The 21,869-nt window shown below is 44.8% G+C and overlaps 1 protein-coding gene across 1 annotated transcript in view; it reads right to left on the reverse strand.

Moving 5' to 3' along the window:
- The window catches only part of Cd109 (CD109 molecule), a 103,642-nt gene extending 82,786 nt beyond the window's left edge, over positions 1-20,856 (reverse strand). Inside the window, exons 1-4 of the mRNA XM_021656485.2 lie at positions 20,535-20,856; positions 19,379-19,551; positions 3,430-3,458; positions 1,573-1,803 (exon numbers count right to left, since the gene is read on the reverse strand). Of these exons, the coding sequence (XP_021512160.2) occupies positions 1,573-1,803; positions 3,430-3,458; positions 19,379-19,551; positions 20,535-20,605 (504 nt within the window). The 5' untranslated portion in view covers positions 20,606-20,856. The remainder of the gene's footprint in view (positions 1-1,572; positions 1,804-3,429; positions 3,459-19,378; positions 19,552-20,534) is intronic.
- Positions 20,857-21,869: the final 1,013 nt, after the last annotated feature.

Raw genomic sequence — 21,869 nt, forward strand, 5'->3', positions numbered from 1 at the left:
TGGAGGGTAACTATTAATAAACTATGATAATATGCATGTATGAAAATGTAGTAAAAATAACACTGTGTTTCCTGAAAAAGAGGAAGGGAGGGGATAAAATTAATCCTCACTGCTGAGATAGAATCCTCGTTCATTAAAGGCCCACTGTGCCAGGCACTCCAGCTTACCTCTAATCAAGATGATTCCCTTCAGTGACTAAGCCAGACTCAGAAAGACAAACATCACATTTTCTCTCATACATGCAGTCTACATTTCAATATAAAAGGAGTGTGTGTGCATGCATTATGTGTGCGTGTGTGTGTGTGTTTGTGTGTGCATGTGAGACATGAGGTGGGGTTATCCTTTCCTTATAGTTGAAAAGGCTGACTGCTTGAGGTCAATTACTGAGACAAAGAAAGGTGGATACATGATAGTCAATGATCCTCACAAATACCCCTCACTATGTTACCATGATAAATATCTGACCCTACCAATGATACCTTGAGTATTAGCATCTTAGTCCCAGCCATTCTTGGCAAGCTGGCTTTCAGGCTATCTTAGATGTCCTTCTCCACTTCAGCCAACCTGTCTATCTCCACTATCTGCAGCTGGAGAACAGTGAAGCAGACATCCACAGCCGCCTGGCCTCTGCAGTGAGGAGTGTGGCGAGTGTGGCGAGACTTCATTCCCTAAACTTACAGCTGAGGACCAAACGGGCATTTTGGTCATCCCTGCTGCTCACTGTCCCTAAGCACTGAACTTCAGCGGAAACGTCCTCCCCTGGGCAGGAGCACTACATGTTAGCCAGGCCAGTTGGATCCCTTAGTATCAGAGCTAACAAAGGAAGGTCTCTCTGCATCCGTCCCAGAAAGCCACATGTGGCTGTATACATTCTAGTGACACTCAATATAAAATTCGGGCCATCTTACAGCCAACAAGATAGAACACGAGCCCAAATCCTTCAACCCAGCACCTGTCTCTAACCTGACCTCTTAACACTCATCCCTTCACTAGGCTTCAGTTCTTTGCATGTGGTGACCCTCTGTCTTTATTTGTCCATTCTTGTATTTTCATTCAGGTCCCTGCTCACACAGCTCTTCTCTGGCAACTGTATTAAAAAAAAAAAAAAAAACACACTAACCATAAACTCACTCTCTCTGTCCCATCTCTGATTCTCTGATTCTCACACACACGTACATATAGATACATGAATATCTACCCCCTTGTGCGTACATCTGTACATGCATTGTCTGTCTTCTTGCTACCCGTTAAAAGCTGAATTCAGCATGAACAGGGGATTAATCTGTTCTGTTAAACACCTTATGGCAGTGCCTGGAATACAAAAGTCCAGTAAGTAACTCATGAGCGCATGGATCACAGTGACGGAGCTAGACATGAAAGGACGGACTCCATAGCCTGACTTCTGAACCCGGGTTTCCACCACCTCCCTTCCCATTCACAGAAACACCATGGCGAAAGGGAAGCCCATCTGACGTGAACTTCTAAGAAATCAGAGCGTCACTAACATGAGCAGACCTCTCAAGACAGCTTTAGTGGGATGAAGGTCTCCCTTCATGTCGGCCTGCCACTCACCTTAATGAAAATGTTCAATGATGTCTTATAAGGCTTGAAATCTGAGTGGAGTGTGAGCACACGAAACTTCACTTCCTGCTTCGGCTTGTAGAGTGCCTTGTCTGTCTGAATGAGGACAGATACTCTCTTGGTCTCAAATGATAAGCGCGTGCTGTTGGAGAACAAAATCTCATCCTGAGAACTTCCAGTAACGTGTAGTTCATAAATCTCATCTGCACTGTTCAGAGGTAGCTGGGCGGGGAGAGATCAGACATATTAAAGTCTTACCACTTTACCGTTAAAAAAAAAAAAAAAAAACTCTACTTACAAATTAGAATAAAAAGTTTAAACAAGTAATATTATCAGAAAGAGCTACAGTGTTGGGGAAAATTTATCCTTCGTAAGCACCGAAGCAGGATAATTTGTTTTCTCCCCTTCAAAATCCTGTACTCTGTTCTTCAATTAGATCAGAGAGTTTCTGGAATGAGGGACACGCGCCCCACAGCTGTCTCGCTCGGCATCAGTTACGTCAGCTTGCCGTTTCTTGTTCTAAGTTCAGGTTTGGTCTCACTCCCAGCTGTTGAGGCCGGATACCTAAGCTCCCAGTAAGTTTCCCAGGCTTTCCCTGCTTGAGACAATCAGCCTACGAAATGCCAACATTCGTTTCCTGGCTGGGCTCTCTCAAGCCCTCCTCTGCGATGGTGGTTTCTTCTCCTGTTCACCATGTGTCTTTCTGGCTAGGCTGCCATTTTTAATACTATTAATAGCAACACAAATCCTACCATCTGGCAGGAAAAGACCAGAAACCATATTGGGAAGTTCACATGTTCTACATCATTTGACCTCAAGATAACCCCTCAACCCAATTCCACACCAACCCTCAATGGGATCCTCCTGGTAAAACCATTTCACAAGGAAGCTAAACTTAGGGAGTCCTGGACAGCAGGCCACCAGTTCATGTCTAAACCCAGCATACACTGTACTAATCCAGTAGAAACTTAATGTGGAGACTTTATATCTGTCCAGAAAGTCTATGATTTACCTCCCTTCAAAAAAAAATGGAGTCTGCATTGGGTCACCAAAGACACAGAAATAAGAGAAAAACTGGTTAAGAACAGGAAGGGGCCAGCAGGGATAGGAGGGGAACAAGAGATGATAAGGAAAGATGAATGATGAAAATATAGAATATACATATGTGAAAATAGAGTGAAAACTATTATGTGTAATTTTAAAATGTTAATCTAAAAATTAAAAAGCCACCAGGTATGGCGGTGCATGCCTAGCACTAAGGAGGCAGAAACAAGAAGATTTCTATAAGTTCATGGGCCAGCCAGAAATACATGGCTACATAGCGAGGCCTTGTGTTTAAAAAAAAAGGAAATAAAGGGGGGGTTCATTATAGCAGAAATAGGGCCAGACAAAATAAAATGCTCTAATGCTCCAGTTTTTTTAAAGAAAACTCCCCACTAGGAGCTTCAAAAACATAATAGCCAATCTCTCTAAAGTAACATTGTTCTTAAATACTTGAAAACTGCAAAACTTAGAAGTGATGTAAAGAGCCAATAAAATACATATGCCAAAATTGCAATGTATTTATTTTGTGTTTATTGTTGTTTTGAGATATTTTGGGTTTTGTTTGTTTGTTTGTTTGTTTGTTAAGACAGGGTTTCTCTGTGTAGCCCCTGGCTGCCCTGGAACTCACACTATAGATCAGACTGGCCTCTTCTCAGAGATCTGCCTGATCCGCCTGACTCTGCCTCCTGAATGCCAGGATTAAAGATGTGTGCCACCTCACCCAGCCTACAATGTGTTTCTGAAACCAGTTTTGGTGTTTATTTATTTACTTACTGAAAACAAATAATTTAAATGGATACTTACTGCTGGAAGGGTAAGAATCTTGAAAAAGCCTAAAAGGAAAACAAGAAAGAAAATATATTTGTCACGACTTAAAAAACTTCTAACACTTTTAGATATGAATAGAATGGAACTATAAACTTACTTGGCCAAACCAAAACAGTTTTATTAATGCCCAAAACAACCAAGAATTTGTAATCTATTCTTGTGGCAAAGATCAAGACTTAAAGATTATCAGCCAGTGATGAAATCCCAGCAAGCTCTGCCTCTGTCACCATGACATGACTATCACTGTCACTGCTACTCTGGCCCCTGTTAAGGTTACAGGATTCAAGGGATGCTTCAGAGAGGGCAGGGGAAACCTGGGCTTGAAGCTTGGGGGACAGGGGTGTTGTTATTGTTCTGTTTTACTTGGGAGTTGCAGTCCAAGGGACTGAGCCCAGGACTTCATGCCATCTAGCATATGCCCTGCACTGAGCTCTGTCCCCAGGGAGGCTCACTGTTCATGCTCTCATATACTCATGATAAAGGAAGGCATTAGTCACGCCAGGGGTGAGGTAGGACTCATAAGTGACTCATGAGGATCAGGGTGGTACAGACTCTTTTTCATGCACGGTCTCTAAAAATAGCGCCGATCATTTATCGTGTGCCAGTTTCTCATCAGACCCGTTTATTTCAAGGGGAAATAGTTTCAAGTTAAAATTGCCAAGCTTATCCAAAGCCCCCATCAGAAGTGATAATAGGGCCCTGGGTTCCTTCCCTGAAGAACTGTCTATTAAACGAACCAAACAACGGTGTCCTTCTCAATACGAAGCCATTATGAGTCTACCGCGTGAGAGCAGGGAGATACAAGAACATTGGCCAGTACAGAGCAGGAATTAACAGGCTCTGAAGTCACAGAGTTCTACCATAAACTTGCTCTTTTCCTGCCTTGTCCTCAGACCTGATTCTGCAGCTCAGCATTTTCATCCATAGCATGAAAATGTTAACCATTGTTCCAAACTCATACAGTGGCTTGTGGGGAGGCTGCTGTTGCCTGTAATATGCAGAACGGTTCCAGACACACAGGAAGCCTTTGAAGTTCATCAGGGTACCAGGATGGAGAGGTGTCCATCAGGATGCCAGCTTGTCTCTACGGCAGCATTCACCAATTGTTTACGAAGAAACGTGCCATCAATAAAGCATGTGGCATACGCATATTTTCTACCTTCACTTTACGAAAGTCTCCCATATTCCCAGATGAGTGCACACCCACTTCAAACCCCACTCTTCCGGTGGACCCAAGGGGCATAGGGGTAGGTTTGCAGAAACCACCACAGCTTATCACGCAGCGTGAATCAGCTTATCTACTGACTGTGAGCACTCCTGCAGAGAGGAGGAGTCTGACTTAATGGGATGTTGAACAAAATGGGTAAAAAGTGAAGAAAAAGAATTGGTTAGATACAGGGAGGCTGAGGACAGGGAGCACATTAAAGGGATACCTCAAGAAACTAACGCTGACCTTGAGTGCTGTGGGAGAGAAGGAACCAGTCAGGTGAGGAAGGTGAAGAAGCAGGGAAGGGAATGCACAGCAGGGCAGGGCACTGTGACTGACTACACTGAGGCAAGAGCTGGCTGAGCTGAGCCCAGAGCTGGGACAGGGCAATTATGACATGGGTCTAAACTGACTGATATCTTTTGATGTTTTTTTATTATTTTATTTAACATGAAAAAATGAAATAAATTTGTGATCTACAGTATGTTTTGACACATGTGGAATCTTACTCAAGACTCGGTGCCTCTCAGATACACATATTTGCTATTAGAGCGGCTGCCTTTTACTTTAGTGGCAATTTTTAAGTACATAAAAATGTCACTAGGAATTGTAGCCATGACATACACTGGAACTTATTCCTCTTCTCTAATTAGAATTTTTTTGCCCTTTGACCAACACCTCCCCTGTACCCCCATTTTTTTGAGACAGGGTTTCTCTGTATAGCCTTGGCTGTCCTAGAACTCACTCGGTAGACCATGCCGCCCTCAAACTCACAGAGCTCCGCCTGCCTCTGCCTCCCTCAGTACTGGGTGGTGTGTGCCACTGTGCCCAGCTGATGGTTTTGTTTAGAAACAAGAAAATGGCCAACAGATCGGACAGGATATTTTTCGTGAATCAATACAATACATATATTCCCACAAACCTACACTCCAACTATCTTCACAAGACAGAAATCAAGTAAACTGCCTGCCGGTGAGTTTCTTCTGCAGCTTGCATCAAACTTCAACAGCTGCAACAGCACAGGCCTTGCCATTTCAGTCAGGTTTAGTATAGAAGTGTCTGTGCTAAGTAGGAGCTTCATGAACAGAGGTATTCTGGATGTGTTCCAATAATTATTATTACCCTTATTTAACAAACGAAATCTGGAGCCCTGACTCTCAAAGCCGAGACTCTCAGCTGGAAGCCTGACTCCCGGGTTCCAGAATTAGAGCCAGCTCTGGCTGGTCTCAGCCTGGTCAACAGTTTGCCTTCCCTTGTCAATTGCTGGCTATCATCAGAGTTTCATCCGGCTGCTCTGTTTGTGAATGTCCCTAAGTCCTTAATCACAGAGTTTTAAAATCTCAGTCATCTCGGATTCCTTGCTTTCCTCTGTGTGGATCCTGGGACCTAGACAGGCCATTCCCTGGAGGCGGCAACCCTGGGCAAGTAAGGTCTCCAGCTAACAGGATCAGAGGGCTGGGCCACACCCTACAGCTTAGATGAAAGAGCCTTTCTCCTGCAGTGGATGTGGGTGCTACAAGCCACCTCAGTGTCCCACGCCAGAGTCAAGTATGGAAAGCTGAACTGAGGAGCACTGTGCCCGACAAACCAGCTGGCTCCTGAGAGGCACCTGGTTTTTCATCGCTTCAGGACAAATCTTCAGAGTTGGCTATTTTGTCAGTCAGAAACAATGTGCTTCCTTTCTGCCCTGGTCTGACACACAGGCCACCAGATTTGCAAAGACTGAGGAGGGGTGGTAATGTGGGTATTGATTTCTATCCAAGTGACATCAAGCAAAGAGGCAGAGGAAAGCAACTGGGAATCTGCAATAAACAAATCCTTCACACTGGGAAACTGGAGGGACAGCATGGTGGAGGTTCCAAAGAGGCTCACTAAAAATCTCATTTCACAGTAGCACTTGTTTTGTCCTGGGTGTAGCTCTTCATCAGCTCAGACCTTTGAAGTGTTTCTCATGAGAGCAAAGCTGGAGGAGTTGCACGCCTGGGTCCCACGACAGACACACTGTGGTAGCAGTCACAGAACCGGGAAAGAAACAGAGGCAGCAGTGAGAGTAAAAGGGCAGAGATGTCTCAGCCTCTCTCCTTCCCGCTGGATACGAGGAGACTCTCAGACCCTGCAGAGATAGACACAGTAGAGGCCTAGCACCCGTCTCATGAGTCCCTATTAAAAGGTCAACTTTAAATAAATGCTCAACGCTATTTATCGCTATTGATGCTGTCTTTTCTGTAGATTTAAAAACACATCTTGGGCCAGGTGTGGTAGCCCACACCTTTAATCCCAGCACTTGGGAGGCAGAGGCAGGTAGATCTCTGTGAGTTCCAGGGCAGCCAGGGCTACACACAGAGAAACCCTGTCTGGAAAACAAAAAACAAAAATAAAAATACATCTTGGAATTTCCTTGGCACTTACTAAGTCCTAACACAGAACTTATTTGAAAGTCAAGATATTTTACAATAACTTGGGTCACCAAACCATAAAAGTGGGGGTGGGGGAGGGGAAGCAGCATAGATGGGAAATAATAACCCCTTTCTCTGCTGTTGCTAGGGTAAGAGTTAAGCAGATAGTATTTGTAAACCTTTTTGAACGTTCCCTCCCCCCCCCCCGCTTTTGGCCAGGTTCTCAGACATGGGAAATGGCTGCCTCTTGACAGGCAACACACACACTCTCGCTCAGTAACTAAGGATGCGCTCCGTTAGGTAAAGCTCTTGCGACCAACTGTAACCTCTGATCACTTTCACAGCCACCAGAGAGGAGCCATCTCAGAGCCTTCCAGTCTGCTGCCTCCGCCCTCAGCAGGCAACAACTCAAAAGAAGCCTTGTTTGCAGACTTCACACTTGGCATGGGCCAAAAACTGGCCATTTGATTTACAAATACAGGCGAGGCTATTTTTAAGATGTGTAGTGAGCACACACAAGAACGAACCTTTCCTCAACTATTCTGACACATTCTGTAGTTCATCCGCTGCCTCACCTGACATCTTGTCCTCACCAAGGAGCTCTGGAGAATCGGTAGCAGGAAAAAAGCAGTGTACATTTAGAAATAAAATTAGGTCCAAAAACACTCTCTATGGAAAAAAAAAAAAGGATTTTCCACTATGTATCTGCCCAACTTAATATTTGAGGCTTAATATCTTTGGCTGTTCTTTACTCTGCAGTCATGTGCAAAAATAAACTATGTTTATCCCCACTGTTAAAATTTTTAACCTCTTTACCAGTTTATTAAATACTCTATCATTATGCAGAAAATTATTTCGTCTCCTGATAAATTACAAAAGGAGGACCATTTTCCACCCAGATCTGTGGAAGACAAGACTTTAAAATGCAGTGTTTCTCTTTAACAGTTTAATGGTTTTGGAGGTGGGGGGAACTAATTGAGTCAATACAGAAAATACAAGTGTTTCAGCCAGGAGTAGGGGCACACATCTGTGATCCCAGCACTCAGGGAGGCAGAGGCAGGTGGATCTCTGTGAGTTCAAGGCCAGCTTGGTCTACAAAGTGAGTCCAAGACAGCCAAGGCTACAACAGAGAAATCCTGTCTCAAAAAACTAAAAAAGAAAAAAGAAAGAGAGAGAGAAAGAGAGAGAGAGAGAAAGAAAGAAAGAAAGAAAGAAAGAAAGAAAGAAAGAAAGAAAGAAAGAAAAAGAAAGAAAGAAAGAAAATACAAGTATAACACAATCTCTTGTAAACCCCTCCTTTGCACTCTTTAATACTCTTAATTTTTTCTTCTCTCCCCTTCCTCTTCTTGCTTATAAATATTTCAATAAATATGATATGCATTCATGTTTCAATCCATGCATGTGATTCAGTGAAATGAAGTCAAACAAGAACCCACTGAAGTGATATAATTTTAAACTGAGGTTCAATACAAATGGAAAAGCAAGCATCAGGCAGGATTCTTGATTTCTAAATGTACAGTGTTCTTATTGCAGCAAGGCGGGCCATCTACGCCTGCAGACAAAACCTGGCCCGTGCTTTTTGTATAGTTCATGATCTAAAAATAGTGTTTCGTCTTTAAACAGATGGGACAGGGGAGAACAATTTTTCACTGTGAGTCAAAGGTGTACAGACTCTCAAGTTGCTCATTTGTTTATCTACAGCTGCTTTAAAGCTATAAGGTAGTGCTGAGTAATGGCAATAGACAGCAAGACCTATGTGTATGCCCTTTTCAGGGAAGGTCTGTCATCTCCCCAAAGGATGGTGCGCTGTACGGAGATTCCCTCCTCCTTCCTTAAGAAACAAGGCTGACTGTCCGCTAAGGCCAACAACAGAGAGGCCATGTATGCACTCAGAAGGAGGTGGGAGCCTCCATGTCTGCCCCTGGGAAATGCCAAGGGAGAGTCAGCTAACTATCTGAAATGATACTGCATGTCAGCTGTTGTGATCAACGCCGCAATGTATTAACAACAAAAATAACTGAGTGAAGTTAAATTCAATAGCATATCTTATTTAACCCAGTATGTTCAAAACACTATCATCAAACAAATTTTGAAAAAGTTATCAGTTTGATGCTTTTTTTTGGTACCGATATTCAAAATCCAGTGTGTACTTTATAGTCATGGCTCATCTCAAGTCACACAAACCTCATTCCATATAATCAAATTCTACATGTGAGGCGGGGCACAGTGGCACACTCGCCTTTAATCCCGAGGCAGACAAAGGTAAATCTCTGAATTTGGAGCAAAACACAGTCTACATAGCGAGTTCCAGGCCATCCAAGGCTGCACAGTGAGGCCATGTCTAAATGATAACAACAACAATAAAACAAAACTTAAATTTAAAAACTACACATAACTAAGGGCCCCTACATTAGATGGTGCAGTGCCAAAACTATTACCTCATTTAGCCCTCACGACAATGCCATTGGGTAACTGCTCTCGTGAGGCAATTTAAGAGAATTCCGTTCCGACACACCGTGCCTCCAGATAGAACAGCATGGACTCAGGCGTTATTTCCAAAACAGTCATTACAACACAATCTCCTCGAGTTTGGCACACGAGGAACATTTTAAACACTGAATATAATGAATGCCTTCTCTATGCTCCTTACGATATTTACCACGTACTTCAACACAGTAATGCTAATCTGTTCTGCAAGCTACAGGCTCATCAATACAAATCCCTAAGAGCAAGCTCCGAGGCATTCTTAGAAAACGTTCCTCTCCACTTATTCCAACTTCTTCACCACTCAGGCTGGTTTTCAGATTTTAATCCATGAGTCATTTCCTCAGAGCCAAAAGTCCCACAGACCTGCCTGCCAGTAACCCACTACTATTCTCCGGCTAGGCCTTGGAGCTGTTTCACCCAGGGCCTTGCAGACAAACTGAGGCAATGGGTAAAGACAAACGCCATGTGTTTCCTCTCCTGCGGAATCTGGATGCTATGTATGAAATATGGAAAAAGAGGACGACTGAGAGGAAGGAGGCAAGCTAGGAGGGAGGGGGATGGGAGAAGGAAGGGGAAATAGGAACGAGTACCTGACAGATGGTTATGAAGATGTCATAATGAAATGCACCGTTGTGCACAAGCAATGCACACTAATAATGTAAAGAGAGTCAGTTCCTAGAACTTTCCTATGAGAAGTGAAGAGTGAAAAAGAGAGCAAGACTGGGACCCACCGCGGTCCTCCTCCAGCTCTGTCACTATACTTTCGTATGATTGTTATCTTGGCCCAGACCACAATCTGATGAGTCAAAAATGGTGAGTCAGAATGTCACCTCACACACTAGCACTCATGGCGGGAATAAATGCATCCCATCCCCTGAGACCTCTAGGCACACCTCCATCACAAACAGCCCTTTCAGCGGTCCATCTTCGGACGCCACGGCACCACGGGGCAAGAGCTCACAGCCCACATCTTTCTTTTTGACATTCCTCTCCCTTGCCCCACTCTCTAAAAGGTGTCCAGACCTACACAATTTAGAGGAAGGCGGTAACTATGGCAAAGTCTTCCTAAAACTCCACTTTCATTTTATCCTTCGCTCAGAAAATGCTTCTTGCCTTACCCGTACTCTTTAGTTTTCTCATTTCAAATGAAAAAGTGCTGCTGGGGTGGGAATACACATCTGTATATCTCAGCACTCAGAAAAGAGAGGCAAGGGGATGACAAGTTTGATTTGCTTCCTCATCCAAGTTTCTGCCCTCCGCAGTCTTGTTCTTCTTATAAGTTGTCTTTCCTGTGCAGCTCAGGTAGTCTTGGTATCTTAAGTTCTATTAGTCTCTGTGAAAACAATGCCTTGAATTCTTTCCCCAGCTACAATTTCAAAGCCATCTGCCAGATGCCTGCCCAGACTCACTTCCAGTGAAGACTGAAGCATGTTTTCAGAAAACACGTACAGAAACTGCTGCCTGCCTCTCAAGGCTGCCGCTCCGACTGCCACTCCAGCAAGTCAGCCCCTTCCTCCAGCCAACCCTTCTCTTCTCTAGAGTGTGAAATAACAGTTCCCAAAAAAAACTGCCACCTATGCCATAGCCAAAGAGAGGGTATACTCGTGGGCATCTGTAGCCCTCTAAGAGGAAAAGGTAACACATATCATGCCCAGAGCAGGAGAGGAGAGCTGTTTGCAAACCATTTCTTCTGCACACGGGAAGGAAACACACCTCCCCGTCAGGGTACCCTCAGTGTGTGAGACTAGACCTGGCTCAATCTCTCAAACCACTGATTTTATTTAAAGTAATAGATGCACTGAAATCACACACATTCGTGGAATGCAGTGTGAAGTTTCGGTGCAGGTACAGATTGTGCAAATTTTTAATTCACAGATCAAATACTTACCAACTCCTTGTGGTTTAAAACTTTCTGGAGAAATAACTCAGAGGTTAAGAGCACTGGTTGTTCTTCCAAGGGGCCCTGGTTCAATTCCCAGCACCCACATGGCAGCTCACAACTGTCTGTAGTTCCTGTTCCAAGCCATCTGACATCCTCACACAGACATGAGTCCAGGTAGAACACTAATGCACATTAAATAAGTAAATCATAGTCAGACAGAGAGACAGACAGATAGATAGATTTTCAAGATCATCTTGCAACTTTTTTTACATTTTTAAATTGTGTGTGTGTGTGTGTGTGTGTGTGTGTGTGTGTGTGTGTGTGTGATTTTAGGCTTGGCAGTAAGCATCCTTACCTGCTCAGCCATCTAAGTGGCACCTTTTGTAGCTTTTTGCAATTCCATTATGCTACAGTTAGTCTCTCCACTAAGAAACAGCACTCCAGAGCTTCTTCCTCCCAGGTACATAAAAGGTAGTACCCACCAATCCACCTCTCTGCACTCTTTTGGGGGAGGGTAGAATTTGGTTTCTTTGTTTGTTTGTTTGGTTGGTTGGTTGGTTTTGGTTTTGTGCGGTTTTTTGAGACAGAGTCTTTCTGTGTAGCCCAGGTTGTCCTGAAACTCACTCTGTAGGCCAAGCTGGGCTCAAACCCAGAGACACCACCTGCCTCTGCCTTGGAAGTGCTGAGATTAAAGGTGTGGGCCACCACCACCTGGTGGGTCCGGTTTCTTAAAACAAGGACTCACTGTGTAACCCAGGCTGGGCCTCAAACTCATGGCAATCCCCCTGCCTCGGCCTCCCAAATTCTGAGATTTACGGGTGTGAGCCACGCTCACTCGGCCTTATGCTTTCAATTTCAAATATTATTCCTCTGGATCCTCCGATATTGTCCTTCCTCCTATCTCTCAGCCCTCGTTCATCCCTGGAATATTAAGCGAATGAAAAGAAATACCTTTGGAGAACGTGACAATGTCCAGCATTACAAAGCCGACTTAACAAACTGTGAAAGCTCCACCAGCGACCCAGCCCACATTCTAACAGGGTCTGCTTTCTATTTGCAGCCCAGCCCTCCAGTGAGTCATGAGCACAGTGCCTCATCCCACAGTCGATGAGCAACGCACGCCTAACTTGAAGTTTAAGGAATTAGTGTGCTGGCTTTCAACTTCACTCAATCACTGATTCACAATCAACCTCCAAAAAACACGTTCATTCCCCTACTTCAAAACTAACAGCCATGCTTTAAGGCCGGGGGCTGCTTGAAAAGCAAGCACAGAAACGTAGGTGAGTCACCCAGCTTGTAAGGGCTTGCCTCTCTCTCACTCCCTGGCTTTCCAAAGCTTGGTCAAGCACAGTCTGGGAGACACTACCGGGTAGGTGCTCTCCTGTCAGAGAACCGTCTGTGAGGATGGGGGAGCAGACTGAAGTACTTGGACCTTAGCCGGATCCGAAGGGTGGCCACGAAGCTACGCAATACAAGCGCAGTTCACGCCTGGAGAAACACGAGGGTAGGACTTAGATCTCTGATATTCCCAAGCCCATTTTCCCACCGCTTCCCAGCAGCTCCAGCAAGACCGACCCCACCCTGCACTTAGCACAGTACTTAGGTGTTTTTAAGCCTCTTATCTTTCTGCCACATAGAAGAATCAACATTTGTAAATACACCCTGTGTCTTAGACATGGCTTCCGCATATATTCCGAGAGCTCTCTAGAGGACAGTGGGAAGAACACCGGACTGAAGATTTGGAGAAGAAGGATGCATTTCCAGCTTTGCCAATGCGAAGCCATTTGATTTTGGGCGGAGCCCCATACACCAGGCCTCTCCTCAGCCACAAATTAGGTAATTGAATTGGCTTAGCTCTGATGTCTCCTTCCTAGTCCAAAACAGTGGTCATCATTAAATTCAGAGAAAAGATGGTATTTCATCCTACAGTTCTCTTGTTATTGTTGTCATTTTTGTGTTATTATGTAGCCCAGGCTGGCCTCAAACTCCATCTTTCTGTTTCAGCGTGCTGGGATTGCAGGTGTGTATCACCAGGCCTAACTAAACTTGCAGTTCTTTAGATCCAAATTCGGTCTCATAAAGATGCAAGTCTCATCTACGGCAAGCAAGTCTGAAGATGATTTAGAACAGTATTTCTCAACCCGTGAGCTGACATCCCCTTTGGCAGTCAAGACTCTTTCACGGGGGTAGCCTTAGGCCAGCTGAAAACAAATACTTCCATCACAATTCATAATGTTAGCAAAATTACAGTTATGAAGTGGCAAGAAAAATAATTTTATGGTTAGGTCACCGCAACCTGAGGAACTGTACTGAAGGGTCACAGGCATCAGGAAGGTTGGGAAGCACCAATTTAAAGAAAGATGAGTACAATAAACCTTCACTCTCCCGCATCCCAGACAGAAGTAGCCTCGGGGTCAGGCCTCACCATTTACTAGCTGACTCTTTGGTCAGGGAAACTGAATGTTCCCTCTTAGCGTCAGTCCCTCATGCAATAGTGCCTATTTCATCAGGTGGTAGGAATTGAACACGGCGCCGTTGGCATTAAAAACAGTACTTAATGTGCTAAATGCCTTCCCGTTCCCTCCTAATGGTATATTTATCTTTTTTTAAGTTGCTAGTTCAGTCATCTCAATAGATTGATGAGCACCTCGGACATGAATTAATGACACTCTCCTCTAATAACATGAGCTACTATTTTCTTGAACAGTTCCTGCTGAGTGCTTTAAATGTTTCTTCCAGCCTGGCAGTTGTGGCACACTCCTTTAATCCCAGCCTGACTCAGGAGGTAGAGATAGGCGGATCTCTGAGATTGAGGCCAGCCTGGTCTACAGAGGAAGTTCCCGGTAGCCAGAGAAACTGTCTCAAAAAAAATAAAAAATAAAAAACGGTTTCTTCACTTAGTCCAGTAAGTATATAATCACATTAAGTCAGAAACCATTATTTACCAGGTGATGAAATTAAAGCCCACTGCAGTCCTTATGTCCCACAGTCAAAAATAAAAAAAAATAAAATAAAACATTAGATGGAATGGCCAGCACCTGATGTGAAATCCACCCCATGTGGCAAAGATACATGAATGAAGAACCTACACACTTTGGAAGCAATTCTCATGTAACCACAGGCTTAGACTGCGTTCTGCGCGCACAGTTGCCTGTAAAAACCTGCCCTGGGATTTGCCTACGCCCTACACTAATTAATGAACTGTGGGACAAATCTTGATCTACACAGATGAAAGGTGCCTTTGACGGCACTTTCTCCAAAGACTTATCTGGATGATTTCTAACTTATCTGGATGATTTTTTTTTCTTCATTTCTCAGCTAATACCTCAGCTAATATTTAAAATCCTCCTTCCTTACAAGGATAAAATATTCCATATTCAAAAAGAGAAAACTATTAGAGGAGAGATTTTTAAATCTTCTTTTTTTTTAAGACTTACTTTTATCGCGTACACGTGCGCCTGAGTCTATAAATGTGCGCCACGTGCGTGTATGTGCCCATGTCCACGGGGTCCAGAAGAGAGTATGGGACACCCTGGCAGGACAAGTACAGACGATGATGAGCTGCCAATGTGAGTGCTAGGAACAGAACTCAGGTCCTCCACAAAAGCAGCAAGTGCTCCTCACTGCTAAGCCGTCTCTCCAGTCCTGGGATTTTCCTTCTTAAATAAATAAATAAACAAACAGATTCTATTCACTCTCCAAGAGTTTAGCACAAAAGCAAAAAGCAAGTTATCAGAGAGCACAGATACAGGAACTATCCATCCCATCATCGCAACAGGAAGGCAGAGAACCCAGCAACAGGAAAAATAAACAGTGTAGAAGCGGGGGTGCACACACACCTTTAAACCTAGCACTCAGCAAACAGAGGCAGTGGGATGTCTGTGAGTTCAAGGCCAGCCTGGTCTCCACACTGAGCTCCAGGCCAGCCAAGGATATATATATAATGAGAACCTGTCTCAAAGAGACCAAATAAATAAACAGTGCAGGGACTCAGCAGAGATGCCTGGGCATAGTTCCCAAATGTTTCAGTTGGCATCACCAGTTGGCATCTTCACTTCAGGCTTTTTTCCTTTTCTGTTCTTTTCTTTAATTCTTTTTAATGATTTTTTTTTTTTTTTTTTTTTTTTTTTTTGTACATTGGGTGTTTTGTTTGCATGCACGTTTGTGTGAGGGTATCCGGTCCCCTAGAACTGGAGTTACAGGGTTAAGCTGCTTTGTGGGTTCTGGGAACTGAACCTGAGTCCTCTGAAAGAACAGCCAGTGCTCTTAACCTCTGAGCCTTCTCTCCAGCCCTCCCCTCCCTACCCCAGGCTGTTTTCTTAACCCAGCTTTACATGGAGCTAGTGGCAGTGAATTCTTTAACTGCGGGAAAGGTTATCATTTGGTTTTTTTTGTTTGTTTGTTTGTTTGTTTTTTAAGTAAATCTTGTTTGAAAAAACAATAGAGAACAGTTATTAAACAAAAAAAAAAAGAGAAAGAGATGTTCCAGGTGGAGGAGGGAAAGAAGAAACAAAGATTGATTTCAAGGAGGCAAAGAAGAGATAACTAACAAGAGGAAAAGGAAGGCAGGAAGGCTCACTCTTGGCCCCACGGTAGGAGGCCAAGCCTCTCTTAGGCCATACATCACCGCTGAGACCTCACTATCGTGTTAGTGGGACTACCTCTTACACATGATGGAAAGTAAAATCGCGAGCCCAGCTGTACTTGCCGCAGCGATGAGGGCGATAAAAGTGAGAAACTGAGGAACATCCTGAAAAGACAGAGCTCTATAAAACTTAGAAGAAATGTTTTCCCAAAAGACTGCTATTCACAGACATGATCAAAATCAGGCCTCCATACACATCAAACAAATAAATAAGTTATTCCACAAAAAAAAAAAAAAAGACATACTCTTCCGTCTATAATATGGTGTGTTCTCATTATAGGGCTTAATGGCACATGCCCATAAGTCTCACACTTAGAAAGCTGAAGCAGGAGGACCAAAAGTTCATGCTGACCTCAGCTACAAAATGAGTCCAGCCTGGGAAAGTTTTGGCCCGTCTCAAAACATACACACACATGCCCAAGCCCACACACACACACACACACACACACACACACACGAGTTAAAATAAAGGCCACCAAAAAATTAAAATTAAGCCCACTATGTACTCTGAATCCATTAATAACAGTAATGATAATATTTCTGGCACAAATTAAGCTAGAAATGCATCCCTATGTTGTGGCACACAAGCTTGACCCAGGGATTTTTCTAATCACTCAAAAGCATCCCTCTTCTTGTCTCTGCTAGACAATAACTTTCTATCAAAACCAACCTTTTCGTGAGAAAGTTGATGAACTAATCAAATGAAAATGAACTTGTTTGAATTTATGTAATTCGTAAATTAAAAAAATAATAATAATAAAACAAATTCTGTAAATATTCAGGCCCTGAAGATTTAGAACTCCTCATTCATCTGCATACTGTCACAACTGCAGAAGTCAGATAAAGCAAGGGATGTGAGGAAAAGGAGGCAGGAATGTCTTCATCCTTAAGCCCTACCACTACAGGAAGCATCTGCTCAGAGAACAATTAGCGGCCTCCCATGGTACAGTAATACTCTCCTTTCAAAGAGAAAGCATGCTTCTAGCAAAGTGAGTTTCAGTGGCCTGAATAAGTCAACAGTCAAGAGGCTCCCAGTGGGAAAAGCAGCATTTTCCCACTTTCCTTTTTAAAGATCCTTTCCAGTCCAGGGCAGGGTCTTTCCTTCTAACCTTGAACATATGGGCGATACTCCTCCAAAAAAAAAATCTAATAATAACATTAAAACTGAGCCATAATAATATGCATTCCCTAGTGCAGCTGCTATTTGTTATAGAAAAGAAAGTGATAAAGAAAAGTGTGGGAAAGAGCGGAATTCTAAAAGCAGAGTGTGGGCCTGGAGAGATGGCCCAACAGGTAAGAGCACTGGCTGCTCTTCTGGAGGACCTGGGTTCAATTCCCAGCACCCACATGGTGGCTCACAACTGTCTGAAACTCCAGTTTCAAGGGATCTGATACCCTCCTCTGGTCCCCTTGGCACTGCATGTGCACAGTATACATACAAACATGCAAGCACATACTCATAACCATAAAATAAAATATAAAAAGAATATTTAAACATCCAAGCAAAGCCCAAATATTTGTCACAATCCTTCACATTTGTCTTGACCCGGACATTCTAGGAAAACTTCAGCAAAAATCATAATTCTTGATGAATAAATAATGAAGGTGAAACTGCTTACGTTTTAATGCCTTTGATTTGATACTCACTCCAGTGTTTCTTTAGCAACTACCACAAACAACGGTTTGGTCATTTTCAGAAATTTTAAGTCCAAAATTACAAAGGTCTGTCTCCATGTGTGAACGTGCCCTGTATCTGCTTCTTTAGGGCCATTGCTGCTAATGTCTGTACACTGTAACGAATGTCTAGGAGACGTAGGGTGTAGAAGAGTTTAACTTGATGGCCTCACAGGCTGGCCAGCTGCGTTGGCCTCCGCTTCACTGATGAGGATTCTGACGCTCACAACAGCTAAGTGACCTGCTGAGAATCACAGTAGTTCTAGGAGCCAAGGCCATCGGCAAGCCCCAGGTCTATGAGAGATCCTGTCACAAAAACAGGGCGGCTAGCTCCTGAGAGATGACTCATGGGTCGTCCTCTGGCCGCCACAAGCTCATGCACACACGTGCACTCACACTCACACACAAGACAGCCGGGACTTTAAGAACCAACCTACATTTCCTCTCCAGGGAAATAAACCGTCTCCCTGACTTTGTTCCCCTAGTGAAAAACAGCCTACCCTCAGCACACATTAACTCCTTTCCGGATTTCAAGCTTACATTTCCCTTCCCAGCAAGTCACGTTCCTGTAGAGAAAGAGTCGCCGAAACACATAAACTTTTATCCCGTTTGACGGTACCTTTCTTTCTTTCTATGCTGCTAAAGGATAAACTTTTATATAGGAAACAACTGTGGAATCCCAACCACCCTGCATTACGTGCTCTTACGTGATTTAAAAACAAACAAGTAAATAAATAGCTCGACAGTAGAGGAACTACACCTCAGGCTCTGCTCTGAGTACACTTTTAGGTCAGTGTTTGCACTTGGGGGCCGCAGTACGGCTTATTTGAGTTTATCACCTCGAGTTGCACTCTGGGCATATCATGCTCTGTAACCAGGAAAAAAAAACACAATAAATACCCATTTTCATTTTTAAAAAGATGTTTTATATATTAATTAATAATCCCTAGATTTAGTTTTCCCTTAATATTGGGGGGAGGAGGGCTGAGGAAGGACACTCCTGGGCCCAATATAATCCTGGGACAGATTAGAATTCAACTTCGAGACAAAAGATGTTGGTTCTTCTTACGAACAGGTGACGCTCTTTCACACGACCCTCTTCACCCTCTCACACACACTTTTAAATCACTGGGTGGGGAAAGGTCAATAAAACTGGGTCTACTATTATTCTACGAAACCGAATTATGTCGCTCTTCTTTTTTTTTCCCTTCCCACTGGGTTATTCAGTAAAATCCACCGCGCCCAACAAGCTTGGCATCGTGCAAGACAAGCATTTAGCTCTGCCCGGTTCTCTTCTGGGCACACGGTCGCCTGCATTTCCCAGCCTCCGTGTCCGTACATGAACAGTGGTGGCAAGCACCGCTTCCAGGCCCGGCCCACAAACACCTCCCACGTAGGACACTCCGGAAGTTCTCTTCCCCCAGTAGTCTCAGATGAGATGCGATGCAGCCACACATGGAAGGAACGGGGGTCTTTGTCAACCTGGTAGGACGCTCGGGGACAGTTCCAGATTTTGCAAGCGTGAGCATCAAATGGGCACCGTGGAGGTCACCGCCACCTGGCTCGTACTGACTAACCCATGGCTCTATTATTCTATTCCAACTAGGGCTGTCAGACCCCGCAGGTCATCTTACCTTTTTCAAAGACTCCTTCCGCTTTCAGGACGGAGACCGTTCTGTTGGAAACCTGCTTGAACACCTGAGCCTTCACAGTGACCTGGGGGGGACTGTTTTCCAGGAGCTCCACCCCAACAGTCACATTTGCTCCGGGCCTGATGATCCCTGGGGCCGTCACCAGAAAGCGGGACCTAAGGGGTTCCCAACAAAAGAAAAGCGACGTTTCTCCTCTGCACACTTCCCACTGGTCCTACTCTCTGCAAGAGTGAGGTCCCCCCCGCGCTGCTCCCCGGCTGTAATCGCGATTGATGTGGCGTGGGGCTGCTGCTTAGTAACGCCACGAAATGCTACAGAAACCGTAACTCCTCAAACAGTTGGAACGCGCTGGAGCCGAGGGGGAAAACAAGGCATGCAGAAGTCACGGCAACACTCAAGTCTCCAGGCCTCATTAAAGATGACTTCATCTCCACGTTATTTTCTTGACAGAGAGAGAGAGAGAGAGAGAGAGAGAGAGAGAGAGAGAGAGAGAGAGAGGCCTAGAATTGGGATTTTTTTTTTCCTGCTCAAATCTTTGTGCTTGGCTATGCACCCAAGAGAGAGGAGAAGGAAACCATCTAACTGATTGAAATCACCACCCGAAAACAAATGCCAGCAATGAAATCTCCAGCTTAGGAAGCATGTAAGTCCCCCAAAAGAAGCATGTAAGTCCCTCAAAGAGTGTGGTGGTGCATACCTAGCCTCATAACCCTCAAGAGGCTGAGGCAACAGGACTGTCCAGGGTCCCTCAGCCAGCCTGAGCTGCAAGTGAACACACACACACACACACACACACACACACCATAAAAATAATAATTTCTTTGCTGAAGGTTAAAAAGACACAAATGGAGCACTTGATAGGGTCTAATTCTTGTTAATCTTCCCACGATACGGCACTCTCACTCTCTTCCCATCAGTTCATTCACACTGACAGTGTCCCGGTAGGAACATCCTGTTTAGAAGAAGAAGAAGAAAGTCTCTGGAAAAAAATAAATAAGAGGCAACAAGTGGGGAGGGGAAAGGCAGAGCGACGTGGACTGAAGCCAGGACGACGTCCTTCGGCAAGCTGTCGCAGCAGGAGGACACTAAAGAAAGCCCCCTGGTGGGTCCCCACAGGCCGCGCGTGCCCTGCTCCTACCCGGGGCCGGCCAGCGCGACGGCGCACACGCAGAGAAGGTGGGCAGCGCTCAGGAGCCTCCGGCTGCGCATCTCGGCGTCTGCCCGCGGGGTCCGCTGCCCGCCAAGTGCGTGCCCCGCGGGGTGTGGCTGGCCACCTCCGGCCGGCCTTTTCCACCCCGCCCCGGCCCCCCTTCGCAGCACGGTTTAGCAATCTGAAATGGGCGCGCCTAAAAGCAGAGGGATCTAAATTGAGCCTTGATGGCTCCACCCATCCCGCTGCATCACAATGGCGCTTCTGGCTTCCCCCGGGCTAACGTCGCGGCGTCCCGTGGCTGAGAAAAAAGCGGTCTCTGCACGCGGTGGCCACAACCTGGCCCCACCTTCCCTGCCGCTCCCGGGGGAGAACAGAGGGCGCCCGCTTCCTCGGCCACCGGGAACCCGGGACTTGTTTACTCTAGCTCTCTACCAAGGATGCCCGGAGTGAAAAAAAAAAAAAAAACAGGCCCATCCTTGTGAGCAGCAATTCCTAGCAGCTATGCTAAGTGGAAAAAAAAAAAAAAAATCAATCATTGTCCTCCAGACGATGAGTCAAAAGTTTAGGGAAATGGCAAGCGCGCGCGTGCCTGGACACACATACACAGACACACCGGTGGGTGTATAGTTATTTACTGTATAAGAGCAGAGGAAAACTTTTTTTTTTTCTTAAGGCAAAAAAAATTAAAGTATGCTTAGCTCTTTAAGAAAACGTTATGGCTTCTCTGATTTAAAAGAGGGTGCCTAGTCCTGGGTGTGACCCCAGCACCTAGTTTTTAATAAAAAAAAAAAAAAAAAAAAATAGACAAGGCGGAAGAAAAAAAAAACATTCTGGCACAAGCGAAAAGTTAGGTGATGCCACTTGAAAGTCAGAAGCAACTGCTTGGGAAGATGATTGTAGCCTTGTAGCTATGGCTAAGCCCGTTTTCTGCAGAAGGTACTCATTAGAATCCTGAGTTTGTAACGATTTGTCACAGCATAGTGCTGCGCTGGGAATGAAGGTGGCCAGAGGCGCTGGTGCCCAGCAGTTCCTGAGCCCCAGTCTTTTGAACCCAGGTTTTCTGAAGCTGCTCCCCTGACACCCTATTTGGCACCAGCTCTGCCTAGAGATGACTCAGGTTTCACCATGGCTACACCACAAAAGCAGTTTGGGAACTGCCAAAGACTAGGAAAACGGGCACATTCAGTACCTGACGACTTTCTCATTCCCAAAAGGAATTTTAGATGGTGATGGTCTAATTTGGGACAAAATGCAACTAGAGAAACATCGAACCAAGAGCTGCGTGTGGGCACAGCTGTGTGCTACAAGTGGGGGGCGGGG

The sequence above is a fragment of the Meriones unguiculatus genome, chromosome 6 (assembly GCF_030254825.1).
Source record: "Meriones unguiculatus strain TT.TT164.6M chromosome 6, Bangor_MerUng_6.1, whole genome shotgun sequence".
Classification (NCBI taxonomy): Eukaryota; Metazoa; Chordata; class Mammalia; order Rodentia; family Muridae; genus Meriones; species Meriones unguiculatus.